Source organism: Carettochelys insculpta, chromosome 26 (assembly GCF_033958435.1).
Source record: "Carettochelys insculpta isolate YL-2023 chromosome 26, ASM3395843v1, whole genome shotgun sequence".
NCBI classification, from domain to species: Eukaryota; Metazoa; Chordata; order Testudines; family Carettochelyidae; genus Carettochelys; species Carettochelys insculpta.
Window position 1 is genome coordinate 6,250,898 of NC_134162.1, and position 12,546 is coordinate 6,263,443.

The 12,546-nt window shown below is 55.5% G+C and overlaps 1 protein-coding gene across 1 annotated transcript in view; it reads right to left on the reverse strand.

Annotated features, from left to right (window-relative positions):
• The window catches only part of SCUBE3 (signal peptide, CUB domain and EGF like domain containing 3), a 102,313-nt gene continuing 89,767 nt past the window's right edge, over positions 1 to 12,546 (reverse strand). Inside the window, exons 12-23 of the mRNA XM_074977308.1 lie at positions 11,384 to 11,500; positions 10,675 to 10,767; positions 10,453 to 10,569; positions 10,156 to 10,317; positions 9,125 to 9,328; positions 8,684 to 8,845; positions 7,632 to 7,799; positions 5,254 to 5,415; positions 4,572 to 4,769; positions 2,863 to 3,015; positions 863 to 942; positions 1 to 150 (exon numbers count right to left, since the gene is read on the reverse strand). Coding sequence (XP_074833409.1) covers positions 1 to 150; positions 863 to 942; positions 2,863 to 3,015; positions 4,572 to 4,769; positions 5,254 to 5,415; positions 7,632 to 7,799; positions 8,684 to 8,845; positions 9,125 to 9,328; positions 10,156 to 10,317; positions 10,453 to 10,569; positions 10,675 to 10,767; positions 11,384 to 11,500 — 1,766 coding nt within the window. The remainder of the gene's footprint in view (positions 151 to 862; positions 943 to 2,862; positions 3,016 to 4,571; positions 4,770 to 5,253; positions 5,416 to 7,631; positions 7,800 to 8,683; positions 8,846 to 9,124; positions 9,329 to 10,155; positions 10,318 to 10,452; positions 10,570 to 10,674; positions 10,768 to 11,383; positions 11,501 to 12,546) is intronic.

Consider the following 12,546-nt stretch of genomic DNA (forward strand, 5'->3'; position numbering starts at 1 on the left):
CTATTTGTAAGGCCTGAGAAAGCTGGAGACTTTGGAGCGGAGGAGTTTGATGAACGAGCGTGGTAGCATCTCCTTGTGCTTCTCCGTGTACTTAAAGTAGTTCTGAGGATGAGCCAGCACGTCGAAGAAAGCCTTCATCAGCTTCTTGTCCTGCATGGGAAGCAAACCAGTCACATCACCTCCAGGTACCCACCATCAAAGCATAATGGATGCGGTCTGAGTGATGGTTGGTCTCGAAGAGCATGCCACCTTTGTGTTATTAATGCATGGATCCAACAAGCACAAGTGCTTTAATTCACATATGGAGAAAAGAGGCACAGAGCACCTGAATACCTTGCCCCAAGGGCACAGAGGGTACCAGTGGCAGGACTGAGAATGGAACTCTGATCTCCTGACTCAGTGTCCCTTGCTCTAGCTACTAGCCAAGGCTGCCTCTGTCAATTCTAACAAGATAATACAGAATGCAAGCCAGCAGCTCCAGAGAAAATCAACAAGCAACAGAGTCCAAGGAGTGTATGCAGAACGGGGCAGGCTTGTGGGCACGCAAGATAAGCCACTGTGCTTCAGTAGATGAATTCTAATCCTGGGTGCCTTATTTTGGTTCCCAGGACACACCTGTGAATACCGGGAGTGTGTTAGAGATGTCAGGACAGGGGCAGCACTAGGAGTAACCACTGAACAGATAGGTCGTGCAAAAAGGAAGCGACTCAGCTGGAAAGTTAGTGGTAGAGCTGGGAACAGAACCCAAAAGTCCCACTTCCCAGGCCCACACGCTAACCTCTAGACCCCATTTCCCCCCTTGCAAGGGGAGCAGAGCTCGCCAATGACTTGGGGTTGAAGGAACACCCGCGGAGGCTCTCACCTTCAATATTTCCTGATGGTTTTCGGAAGCATAGAGCCTGCCGTCCCGCACGATATCCTCCACCAGCTGTTCATAATCCTCTGCAAGGCCAAGTGAGAAAGGCAGGCATGAGGAAAGCAGGCAGCGCCCACGCACGGCTAACTTGGCCACAGGATGCCACTGGAAGGGTGGAGTTCTGGACTCCACGAAGCAGCGAGAGTGTACTCTGCCAGGAGCGGAAATGCTTCACTCTGCACATGGCCGTTTGCCTCCCACTTGTCTGGAGCGGGAGCCACAAAAGCTGGGGAGGGTCCCACGCCATGCACAACACAGATGTTACCAATCTCACGTATTCATGTATGTCAAGAAACTAAGAGGTCAGGCAGGACACCTTCCCCTGGGATGAGTTTAGAATGTCCCGGACAGGTGCATGGCAGGGCTGAGGCAACTCTGCGGCCAAGAAAGCAGTTGGAGGCAGGACAGTAGGCCATGAGGTCAGTCCTGAGGCCTTGGGACCAGCTGCTGAACTGAGCCCAGGGCAAGTGCAGGAGGGCTGGGGGGAAGGTTGGGCCTGGGTGAGGCAGTTAATTACCCAGCAAGGTCCAAAACCAGCTGGGTGAGAACAGCAAAAGAACCACCTGGATTGGGAGAGGAAGGGCAGATTTGGGAGACACTTTACAAACATTTGCAGCAGTGCCAAGAGCAGCGCATGAGCTGATTTTCTTCGGCGCTCCAAGTGGGTGCTCAACCCTGCCCCTCCTCCCCCATGCAGCTGGGAGCTTGATCAAAGCCAGGCCGCCTGTGGATTAACAAAAGACCAGTGAATGCTGCCAACCACCCCCTGAACAGTAAAGCTCTGCATCTTGGTTGATTTATAAATGAAGCTGTTGAAAGAAGGACTATTAGTGATTTTAAAAACTATTACCGGCACTCGCACCATACATGGAGGTCAAAGGTTCAAATTTTGGCCCTCTGCCTCGGCAAGGTTGCTGACCTCTGGTTTACAGTATTAAAAATGATTATTTACTAACTGGTCACTTCTTAAGTCTCATTTCTAATGCTTTATTTCCCTTCCCGGTGCCTAGACAAGTACGGTACAGCAAAACTTCCTGACAGGCGCACAGGCATGAACCATGTTCCGTTAGAAGCCGGGTTGGTAGCCTGGTATTAAGATTGCCTGAGCTGTTCCACTATAAGACTCTGTTTTCAATGGCTGATAACTTTGCCATACTGTTTGAGCTGAAATCCCCCAAGCCAGGTGTCTGCCTCAGGCTGAACTGTTTTGCAAAAAAAAAAAAAAAAAAAATCAGGCACCCTGAGTATGTCCCTGCCTGCGGCTGAGCAGGACTTGCCCTGCAAAAACAACAACAAGTGTGTGGCACCTTGAAGACTAACAGATATTTTGGAGCATAAGCTTTCGTGGGCAAAGACCCGCTTCATCAGATGCGTGCACGAAAGCTTATGCTCCATAATATCTGTTAGTCTATAAGGTGCCACAGGACGTCTTGTTTTTGAAGATTCAGACTAACTCGGCTACCCCTCTGATACTTGCCCTGCAAAGCTGCTCAGGTGCTGTGGACTGTGTGAAGTATGGGGCCAGGCACTTAAATGAAGAACAGGGAAACTGCCTGGTCTGAGCTTTCAGTGACCCCCTGCTGCACCCAGGCACTGGTGTAAAAATAGCAGATGATCATGTAATCAGAGACTGTAATCATAATGCACATGCCCAAAGGGCTGGGTTAAGGGTAGGCACATAGGCTCAATTCTGGTATTTCCTAACTTTCGAGTGCTTGACTTCACAAGGCCTTAACATTGTTCTTTTGCGCACGTAATATCATCTGCAGGAATCAAGTCCCTTTACACTGCTCAGTGGCAGATTTCTGAGACTACATGTTAGCACTGGGAATAGAAACCTGGCGCCTGAGTTCTGAGTACTTCCACGCCCGTCCCATTCCTGCTCTTGCTGTCCACTCACAAACTCAGACTCTCCTGCACCATCCATCCTGTGGTCCCCCACTTACCGTCGTAGGTGACGTAGGGGATCTGAAAGCCCCTGGCACTGTTGGCCTCGCTGGTTTTGAAGTTGATCCACAGCTTGCGGGACCTGGCGGTGAAAGCAATGGGCCGCTCGTACGTCTGACACGTCTCGTAGGTGGTGATGGAGGAGGGGGAAGCTGCGGAAGGGAACAGCACAGGATCAGGGGTTGCCTGGAATCATTCAGCCTCACCCAGCTGCAGGGAACTTTTGGTTTCAGTATTTTGGGTGCAGGGGTCTCCTGGCTGAAAGGGGTGTGTGACGGGAACAGGTGGGCTGAGGCTGATTGCAGGGCCCTGGCTCCACTCCTTACTCCAGGGGCCGCCTGCCTCCACCATGCAGCGAGGGCACTGAACGCAACACTTTTAGAGGTGGGCCCAGAGGCTGAGTGGCCAGTGTCGGTCAACTGGGGGCCCGATGTTCAGTAGTGCTGAGTACAGAATCATAGAGTCCTAGGGCTGGAAGGGTCCTCAGGAGGTCATCTTTTCCAGTTCCCTGCCCAAAGCAGGATCAACCCCAACTAAATCATCCTAGCCAGGACCCTGTCAAGCCAGGACTTAACCGCTAGGGATGGAGATTCCACCACCTCTCTAGGTAACACATTCTAGTGTCCACGACCCTCCTGGTGAACTAGTTTTTCCTAATATCCAACCTATATCTCTCCCTCTGTAACTTGAGACCATTGCTCCTTGTTCTGCTGTTTGTCACTACTGAAAACAGCCTCTCTCCATCCTCTTTAGAGCCCCCCTTCAGGAAGTTGAAGGCTGCTATTAAATCACCCCCACGTGTCTTCTGCAAACTAAATAAGCCGAAATCCCTCAGCTTCTCCTAATAAGCCATCTAATACAGACCCATAATCATTTTGGGTGCCCTCTGCTGGACCCTCTCCGATTATCCACATCCTTTCTGTACTGGGGAGCCCAGAACTGGACGCAATACTCCAGATGTGGGCTCACTACGGAGTCAATTAATCCTAGGGCCCCCTACGTGAACACAGAGCTGGGGCTTTTCTCCTGACAGGACTGAGATTCGGTAGTGTGGGCATCTGCTGATGCAACACTACAGTGCCTTAAGGAAACACCACACCTGGGGATTAGGTAGGCAAGCCTCAGCAGCTGCTTCCAGCCTGCACAGCTCCCCAGGGAGTGTTCCCTCAGGGTGCCAGAGGATGGCTTCACTATTCCCAGAGCAACCTGGGATGACATCTGGATGGGAAGCAGCCTAGCTTTCTTCAGGAGCTGCATGGCAGTCACGAACCTGCAGCTAGACAAGCTGGTTTCATCTCCTCCTTGCCTGCGGCCAGGTGAGGTGAGTGCCACACAACCAGGGGCCTTTAGTGATGTCCATATACCCGGCTCTGCAGTGGATTTAACAGGGAAGCCAGCACCAGGTAGTCAGTTGCAAGTGGGGGGAGGGGTGTGGCTCTACTCCCTGCAAACTCCACTCCCTTAGACTAAGTGCCCCAAACTCATTCTACCTGGGATGAAGCCAGCAGCGAAGGCAGCTCTTTAGGGATCCATCACGTTAACATGCAGAGCTGCGACTCTCTCCTGCAAAATCCCTGGGCTTGGAAAAGGACTTCGCTGCTCCTGGAGGTGCCCACAGACTAGACTGCATGGGAGCAGGGCACTCTCACAGGACCACCCAGCACCCCCATTGCCCGGCACGGCCACATCACAGCAATCGGTTACCTACAGTTTTTCCGCATGACCAGGACGTCTCCGCACTCGTCTTCGGAGGGCAGGAAGATCTCGGGGACCACGATGAGGATCTTGCGCTTCGGAGGCGGGTTGATATTCCAGGTGCACTCGACGTTGGCGGGGTAGTTTCCAGGGTAGTTGGGAGACTCGATGTAGCCGGTGTACTCACCCAGCTCCCCTCCGCACTGGCGGTCTGCAAGGCAGCAAGGATGGAGCACACGCGTCACCGACATGGGGGTGTCAGGCAACGAGCTGAGGACAGAGGTACTGGATCAGGCTATCCCAGACATTCCATGCCGGCCAGCACTGGAATGCTGGGCTCTCTGTGTCTACGGATGCACCTATGGTCACAGATACTCACGTGTGCATGGGATTGCATGCCTGTGCATGCACAGACCAGGGGGTCAGCCTGCAAAGCGTGCCCAGGCACTGACTGGTTGCACATGTGCAGGGGGCATACAGATGCATGGAAGTGGGGGGGTGTATACAGGCATATGTACGCATCATTGGATGCAGCTGTCTGTGCACAGGACTGGGAGTGAGTGAGGGGAAACAGCAAGAGAAGGTGGCCTCCTGCCAGGGCCAGCTGGATGGACACCATCCAGGACACCAGCAGGAAAACCCAGCCACTGGCAGAGACTGTTGCATACAGCACTCGGGCTGCTGGAGGAGCATACTTTTACACTGGGACACAGCCGTCGAGCCGTCGAAGTCCGTGGTGGTGTTGCCGGGGCAGGCGATGCAGTAGTTCTGGCGAAAGTCTGGCTGGTAGGTGCCCACGGCACAGCGGATGCAGCGGTGAACGCTCGTGTTGTAGTAATGGCCCGGGGAGCACTGAACTGTGGCGAGGGGAAAGGGACATGTACAATCAGTGATCAGGGTAGGGGATGAACGCTCAGCCAGTCACTCCCAGATGTCAAGGAGCTACCGCTCTCATTGCTCAGCCAATCAAGTGTTTTATTAAACATGAATGACCAGGGCAGCCGACTTCTGGTGCCCATTCCCCCCAACTCTGCCACCCCTTGGTGGGAAGTGAGTATTTCCCCTGCTTTAAAGTCGGAGAAACGACCCCAGGGAAGTTAGATGTCCTGCCCCAGGCCAAGCAGCAAGTCCACGGCAGAGCTGAGAGAAGACCCCAGGAATTCAGGTTCCCGTCTCCCAGAAGCTCTGTGCAAGGAACCTGTCATTTTAAGCAATACGGGTATTCTCAGGTGCACCTGGGAGCTTTGGGAAAGTCCTTCCACAGCTCCTTCGAGCTGTTAATTTAGGCTGCCAAGAACTTTCTGCTTACAATGGTTATTTTCTCTCACTGTTGCTGCTGCAGCCAGCCCCCGCCCTGGATTTTGCATTAATCCCCACAATCTGCCACCCGTGCAGAAGAGGAGACATTGGTCACTGCACTGCTAACTGAAAAACTCAGCAGACCAGATTTCCTCTAATAAAGCTTAGCCTGAAATAACAACCCAGTTATTACACTGTTATTATTCAACACAGTAAGGTTGCATCTACTCAGCAGCCCTATTTCGAAAGGTTATACTACGCACAAACATCACTTGCCTATTTTGAAATACACGGGCCCTGCACGCAGCGCTTATTTCGAAATGGTGCCGATTTCAAACTAACTGTTTCGAAACAGGCGCTGTGAAGACAGGGAAAAGCGCCGCTTATTTCAAGATTAACAAGAAGTCCCGTGGTACTTTGTAGACCAACGGATATTTTGGAGCATAAGCTTTCGTGGGCAAAAGCTTATGCTGCAAAATATCTGTTCGTCTCTAAAATGCCACAGGGCTTATTGCTCTTTTTGAAGGTCCAGGCTAACTCGGCTCCCTCTCTGGTGTATTTGAGGGTTGCCACAGTTATAGTTGAAAGAGTTATTTCGAAACAGGTGCTATTCCTTCTGCAACGAGGTTTCCGGATTTCGAAATAAGGCACCCGCTATTTCAGATTCCTTTCAAAAGAGCGTGCGCGTCGCGGAGACGACAGCAAAGTTCTGTTGAAATCCCAGCTGTTATCTCAGAATAACTGGGCTGTGTGGCTGTAGCCTAACGGCCCAAGATATCACACAGCCTTGTAAGGCCAACACGGCACTCCTGGAGTCCCACACTGCAGTGCTCTGGAAACGGTGTGCCTCAGGGCGGCGTGCCGGGAGTGCCCCGCGCGCATGCCCCGCTGCGTAGTGGGAGAAGCGCGTGGGGGCAAGCAGCAGTGGCTGTGGCTCTGGCGAGTTGGCGGCACTCAATTAGAGCAGGGGAGTTGAGGGGGCTGGGGCTGGGGGTGCCTGGCTCTGGAGGAGGGGAGGGGGATTGGGTCATATATATTGGGTGTGCCGTGAAATTCTAACGAGCGCTGAGGCGTGCCCCAAGGTGACGCAGGTTGCCAAGCACTGCCTTACAGGATAACGCCGGAGTGCTCCTTTGCGAGAGTATTTCTGGGGTACTGAACTCACCCATGCGGCGATAGAACTGCCCTGCAGGACACTCCACCCATTCTCCCTTGCCTTGGCACGGTGATTTAAAGGGCGGGCAGGTGGGTTTTGTGCTGGGGCTGGCAGACGTGTACGACGGCTGGGCCAGCTGGCGCGACAAGCACGTCGCTTCTCAAGGGGGCTGCCGTCTCAGAGGCGAGCGGTTCGCATGGGACAGGGCGGGTGAGTGGAGGTGATCAAAGCCGAGTCCTGGTAAAGGATGGATGTGCAGGGCGAAAGGGAGAGTCTGGGCAGCACAGCCAGAGGGAGCTGGGGCTGACAGTGGAGGGAAGGAGGAGGGATGATAGGCTGGGGAGACACCCAGGACATCAGAGTAGAGCTGAGGATGAGGTGAAACAACAGTGGGATTGGTTCCCCACTCAACATTTTGCAAAAGGAAAGTTTCCTGCCTCATAGCCTCAGTCCCTGCTGTGCTGGGGCCTGGGGAGCGGAGGATACAGGGTGGGTCAGGTGATGCAGTGATAACAAAGCAGGTTCAGTTCTGGGAATTCAGCTACCCAACCACACCGGAGCTGCCCCGCTACAGCTCTCCCCTTCCAGCTGCCACCCGGGCGGCTGGCTCGCACGTACCTTTGGTATCACAGTCCTGGAAGGAGAAGGCTCCCTCGTGCTTGGTGGTCAGCCCCCCACCACAAGGGAAGCACAAAGCTCGCCCAGCTTCGGGCTGGTAGGTGCCCCGGGGACACAGCTGGCAGGGGATGAAGCCATCCACGGAGTGCTGGCCAGGGGGACACTGACCTAAGGCCCATTCCGAAATCAAAGAGAGATGGGGGTCAGGCCTGCCTGTGACCTGTGCCAAACCCCAGAAACAGGGAGCCCTAGGGATCAGTGGGGCAGCCCCATTAATGGTAGGCACCTTACATCAGCCTGGAAATGACCACCTGGTTGCCCATGTAGCAACATGACCCCATGGCAATAGCTGCAGACAGATCAGAACCAGAACTGTTTAGCCCGATCATTATTATTATTGCTATTATTATTTGCAGCAGCCTCTAAGAACCCCAGCTGTGCTAGCAGCCAAAAACCACAGAAACAGGGGAGAGTCTCTGTCTCCTTCTCCCCGGCACTTTGGGGGGTGGGTCTGATAAAATGCGCTGGATCCAAGCCCCTCCCGGGGTCTGTCTCACAAGTCCCACCCCTGTGACTCAGGACTGGAATGCATTAAAGTCTATCCTGCAGGAAGAAGAGCCAAAAGCGGCAGCTCCCCGGCAGTCACTCTGCCATGCCTCCATCCTGCCTGGGCACTTGGGCTTCCCTCTTTATGTTTCTACCCTGTCCTGTTCTGAATGGAGAGTCAAGGCACAGCTCCAAGGACCAGTTTGCACCCAGGCAATGCAATGACCATACACTGCTGGTTTCATACCCGATGCCCAGGCCTTTAGCAAGGTCCACATTGCTTTCTTTGCAGTGCAGCATGAAAGCCCCAAGCCTCCCAGCTGCTCTGGTTCTCCTAGTGCTCCCAACCCCACCCAGGAACGCCCAGCACACCTGAAGGCCCTTATTGGCCCCATGGGAGAGGTGAACAAGCATGCCAGAAAGCCACAACCACAAAGTGGCTCCTGGTTCCCTGGCCAGCCTGCCCCTGAGGTCACAAACAGCCACCTATCAGCCCCGTACCACACCTGCGCAGGTGGTGATGTTTGTTGCTCCGGCCGGGCCGTACGCATCGCTTCCGGGGCAAAGGTCACAAGAGAGCTGGCCTTCTTTCTCCTGGTAGGTCCCTGGGGGGCAAGGGACACACTGCTCCATCTGGCCGTGGTAATACGTTCCCTGCAGGCAGCTAACTAAGAGAGGGAGACCCGTTAGGGACACATGTAGCGAGAACTCCCAGCGTGTTCCTCTTAATGTGCCTTCTGCAGGTGAGAGGCCCTCAGGGTGCTGGCTCCTCACATTGAGAAGTCAGCGCCTCTAATGAGAGAACACACGGTAATGTCACCTACTGCCCACCATCAGCACATGTTGCTGCCAGGAGCACTGGTGATAGAGATGTAGCTTAGCCCGAGGGGCCTACAGGTACACGGGCAATTTGCCGAGGTCCCCAGCCCCCCCGGTTGTGCCCTTACCACACTTGGATCCGAGCCTCTGCTGTCCTGGCCCACAGCTCTCCTGCCTCTCCGGGGACACGCTGAGCTTCCGGGCCACCTCGTACTCCATGTCTGAGAAGCGGATCAGGAATCGCTCCTGGTTTATGGACTTCTTCAGGGCCTTGATTGCCGACTTCAGCTTCTTCTCCACCCTTTGACGCAGGCAGTTGATATTGCAGCTGGCTGGAGGTGAGAGACGGGGCAGATGAGGGGAGAGGGACAGGCTATCAGAGTGAGCACAGGGAAAGCAGAGGACCTGGTCCTCCCTGCTTCCAGCAAAGGTTAGGCAGGTGGTTTCTGAGCAATCTGCTGTCAGGTGTCAGAGGGAGTGGGGGTAACTCAAGCAGGAAGGGGGCATCTTCAGCTGGATCAGGGGGGCCCCTGTCTATTCTATTCTCCACCTCTTGTAGTGCCTGTCACAGGCCAGGGATGGCTGTGGATGTAATGGTTACAGCTGCACTGTGGACAGCAGGAGGAGCTATACCTGGCCAGCACACTAGCAAATTCCTTCTCCCCGCCTTCGTCCACGTCTTAGGGAAGCCCCTTCTAGAGGTGCAGGTGGGGTTCAGTTTCCAGGGTCTTATTCAATCCTTGGCCTCTGGCCTTTCTGCCAGTGAGGGGAACCAGTCACCCCAAGACAAAAGGATGGTTTTGGTGACACAGATGCTGTCCAGAAGGAGGGAGTCTGGGAACCGTCAAGCTCATTTCACACAGGCCACAGAACATGCTGTGGGGGCAGCTGCCAGGGGAGATAAAAGCACAAGGCAAACATTCCCAGAGAGCTTTCTGCTCCTTTCAGCTTGCCAAGGGTTCAGCCCCAGAGCACACTGGGAAAGCCAGAGCTCCTGCTGCCATGGGGGCTCACCTCAGCTCCAGCGCATTCTGGGACAGCCCAGCTTCTCACCTCACGTGGCACATCCTGGGGCTGAACGTATGCCTCAGCTTGACCTGCCATCTCTTCAGGCCCAATGAACTCTGGGAAAGCCAGTCCTCCCAGCCCTGTCCCCTACCTGTGACCTCTTCCAGCTTGATTTCCGCCTCAAACTCCAGAGTGATGCGTGTCACCTCCTTGTTGGGGGAATTGCGGGCCCGGCGGCCTTTGCCCTTCTTCGACGAGTCGCACTTGAGGTTCACGAAGGTCACCTGACAATCCGAGCAGGGGACGGAGCCCCCTGGAAGACAGCGTGACCGAGCATCAGCATCCTGCCCACAGCTCCCTTGGGACGCTCCGCCCCATGGGGTCAACACGGTCCAACAGCCACGTCCCTCCACACGGCCGCCAAAGCACGGACGTGTGAGAGCCTCACCTGGGGCCCCATGCTTCCCCGACTCGTCGGGCCTCCCCTTCACGTGCGGGTGCAAGTGGCACTTGGCGTCCTTGATCTTGAAGGAAGCCTTCTGTTTGATTGGGGCAGCAACAGTCTCTAAAAGAAAAGGCAGGTGCTAAACATCGGGGCACCAGAGGAGCCGCCTGCCATGCCAGCCGGGGGACAGGAGAGGCTCAGATGGGCCCAGGACAGCGACCTTACCGACACAGTGATGGCTGCTGTTGCCAGGTCTCTGGTGGGCCCCCTGGCGCAGGACGGGCGTCCCACAGCTCACCGTGTAGCTGTTGTCGGAATCTGAGGAGGGGAAAACCAGAGCCCGCCGCTCACTCGTGACCTCGCTTCCAAAGCCCTGCCCTGCTGCAGCGCCCAATGCAGTCGCCGGGGGGCGCTCAGCACCCTCGGAAATCGAGCTCTGACTCCGCAGCCGAGTGGCTCACACGTACTGTGGGTGCTGATCGGACCCCAGCCTTTGAAGCTCTAGGTTGGAGAGCGGCTCATTGCTAGCATAACCTGAGGGGCAGCTCAGGAAAAGCCAGGGCCCTGCTCAGCCGTTCGGGGGGGTCACCCAGGTGCAACGCCTGAGATCCCAAGTACTGCCTCCTCCATCCCCACTCCAAGGTATCCCCGTCAGGCCAGCTCCGGTGAAGGGAGTCCAGGCCTGCAAAGGCAGAGGGAACCCTGGCAACAGAGACAGCATCCAGAGCCAGGGGTCGGGGAGGACGCAGGGGGTATTAATAGAGGAGAGAATAGGGACTGCAGTGTCGTGGATGGAGGCCACTGACAAGGAGCCAGCTCCGTAAGGAGAGGAATGAGACCCACATCTGTCAGGCCCTTTGGGACGGAAGGCATCCGAGCACAGCAGCGCCCCGGGATCGGTTGCGGGGAGACGCGGTGGCCCCCCCGTTGGTACCTGGCAGGAAGTGGGCCTTCGAGGTGCAGGTGAGGGAGCAGCTGTCCTTCTTGCCGTTCTTGTTGCAGGTGAGCACGGCCCGGTGAGAGACGGGGCCAGTCAGGCATTTCACCAGCTCTGAAGGACAACAAGCGCTGAGTCGTGACGACAAGCAGGGGGTGACCAGGCCAGCAGGCGCTGCTACGGGCACATGGGGTGTGGAGTTATAACACCTGGGCCCACTAATTTACCTTAACCATGGGCAGCCCTACCAATGGGATGAGGGCAGAGGGGGCAATGTCCCTGGAGTGTGGCAATTCAAGAGGGCGCAGGGTCCCCAGGGGCTCTAAGGGCTGGCTGAGGGTGGTGTAGCACGGTCCAGATGGCACGGGTGGCTGGCTGCCCCCACCCCTTCCAGGAGCACGGAGCAGGCCCCACCACCTTGCCCAGGGGCCTGGCAGTTCTGCTGGGGCAACCATAAAAAGTGAGAGGAACTTCATTCGTAATTATTGATGGGAAAAGTTGCCAAAGGGCGACGGAGAGACTGAGTCAGTACAAACAAGGACCATGCCTGGTAAACAGAGCCCCATGGGACTGAAAAATCAATGGATCACAATTGGAGGGTTAGAAATGAGGTTCTACGGGTGGGCAAACCAGTGAGGGGATGGACCCCACCCACGCCTGCCTTTGGGGTCCTTACAGAGAGGACAGGTTGGGTTTTGTGGGGCCCTGTGCCAGAGCAAGTGGAGACCTGAAGTTCCCCCGTCCTCCCTGCTGCAGAAAGGGGTTTGCCCCACTCAGCCAGCCTGGCGCTCCAGCTAGGGAGTGGGTTGGTGGCTTCCCCCATCCATCTGGGGTCCCGCTGCTCCCCAGCAGCAGTGCGGGTGGGGGTGTGGAGCAGGTCAGGGCACACTCATTCTTCTGGGACCCTGCATTGGCTGAGACCCCTGGACATGGGCCTCACTGGCCCAGTGGCTCATCCACCACCGCTTACAGAGAGCGACTCTGAGGCCAGGTCTACACGAGACCCGAAAGTCGATTTCCGATATGTAATTCCAGCGACAGCAATCGTGCAGCTAGAATTGAAGTATTGGAAACAGACTTTTGTGACTGTCTCCACTGAGGTGACTGGAAGTCGGGGCAAGTAAAAAGATTTTCACAGGTGCATCTATCAGCCAAGTGCT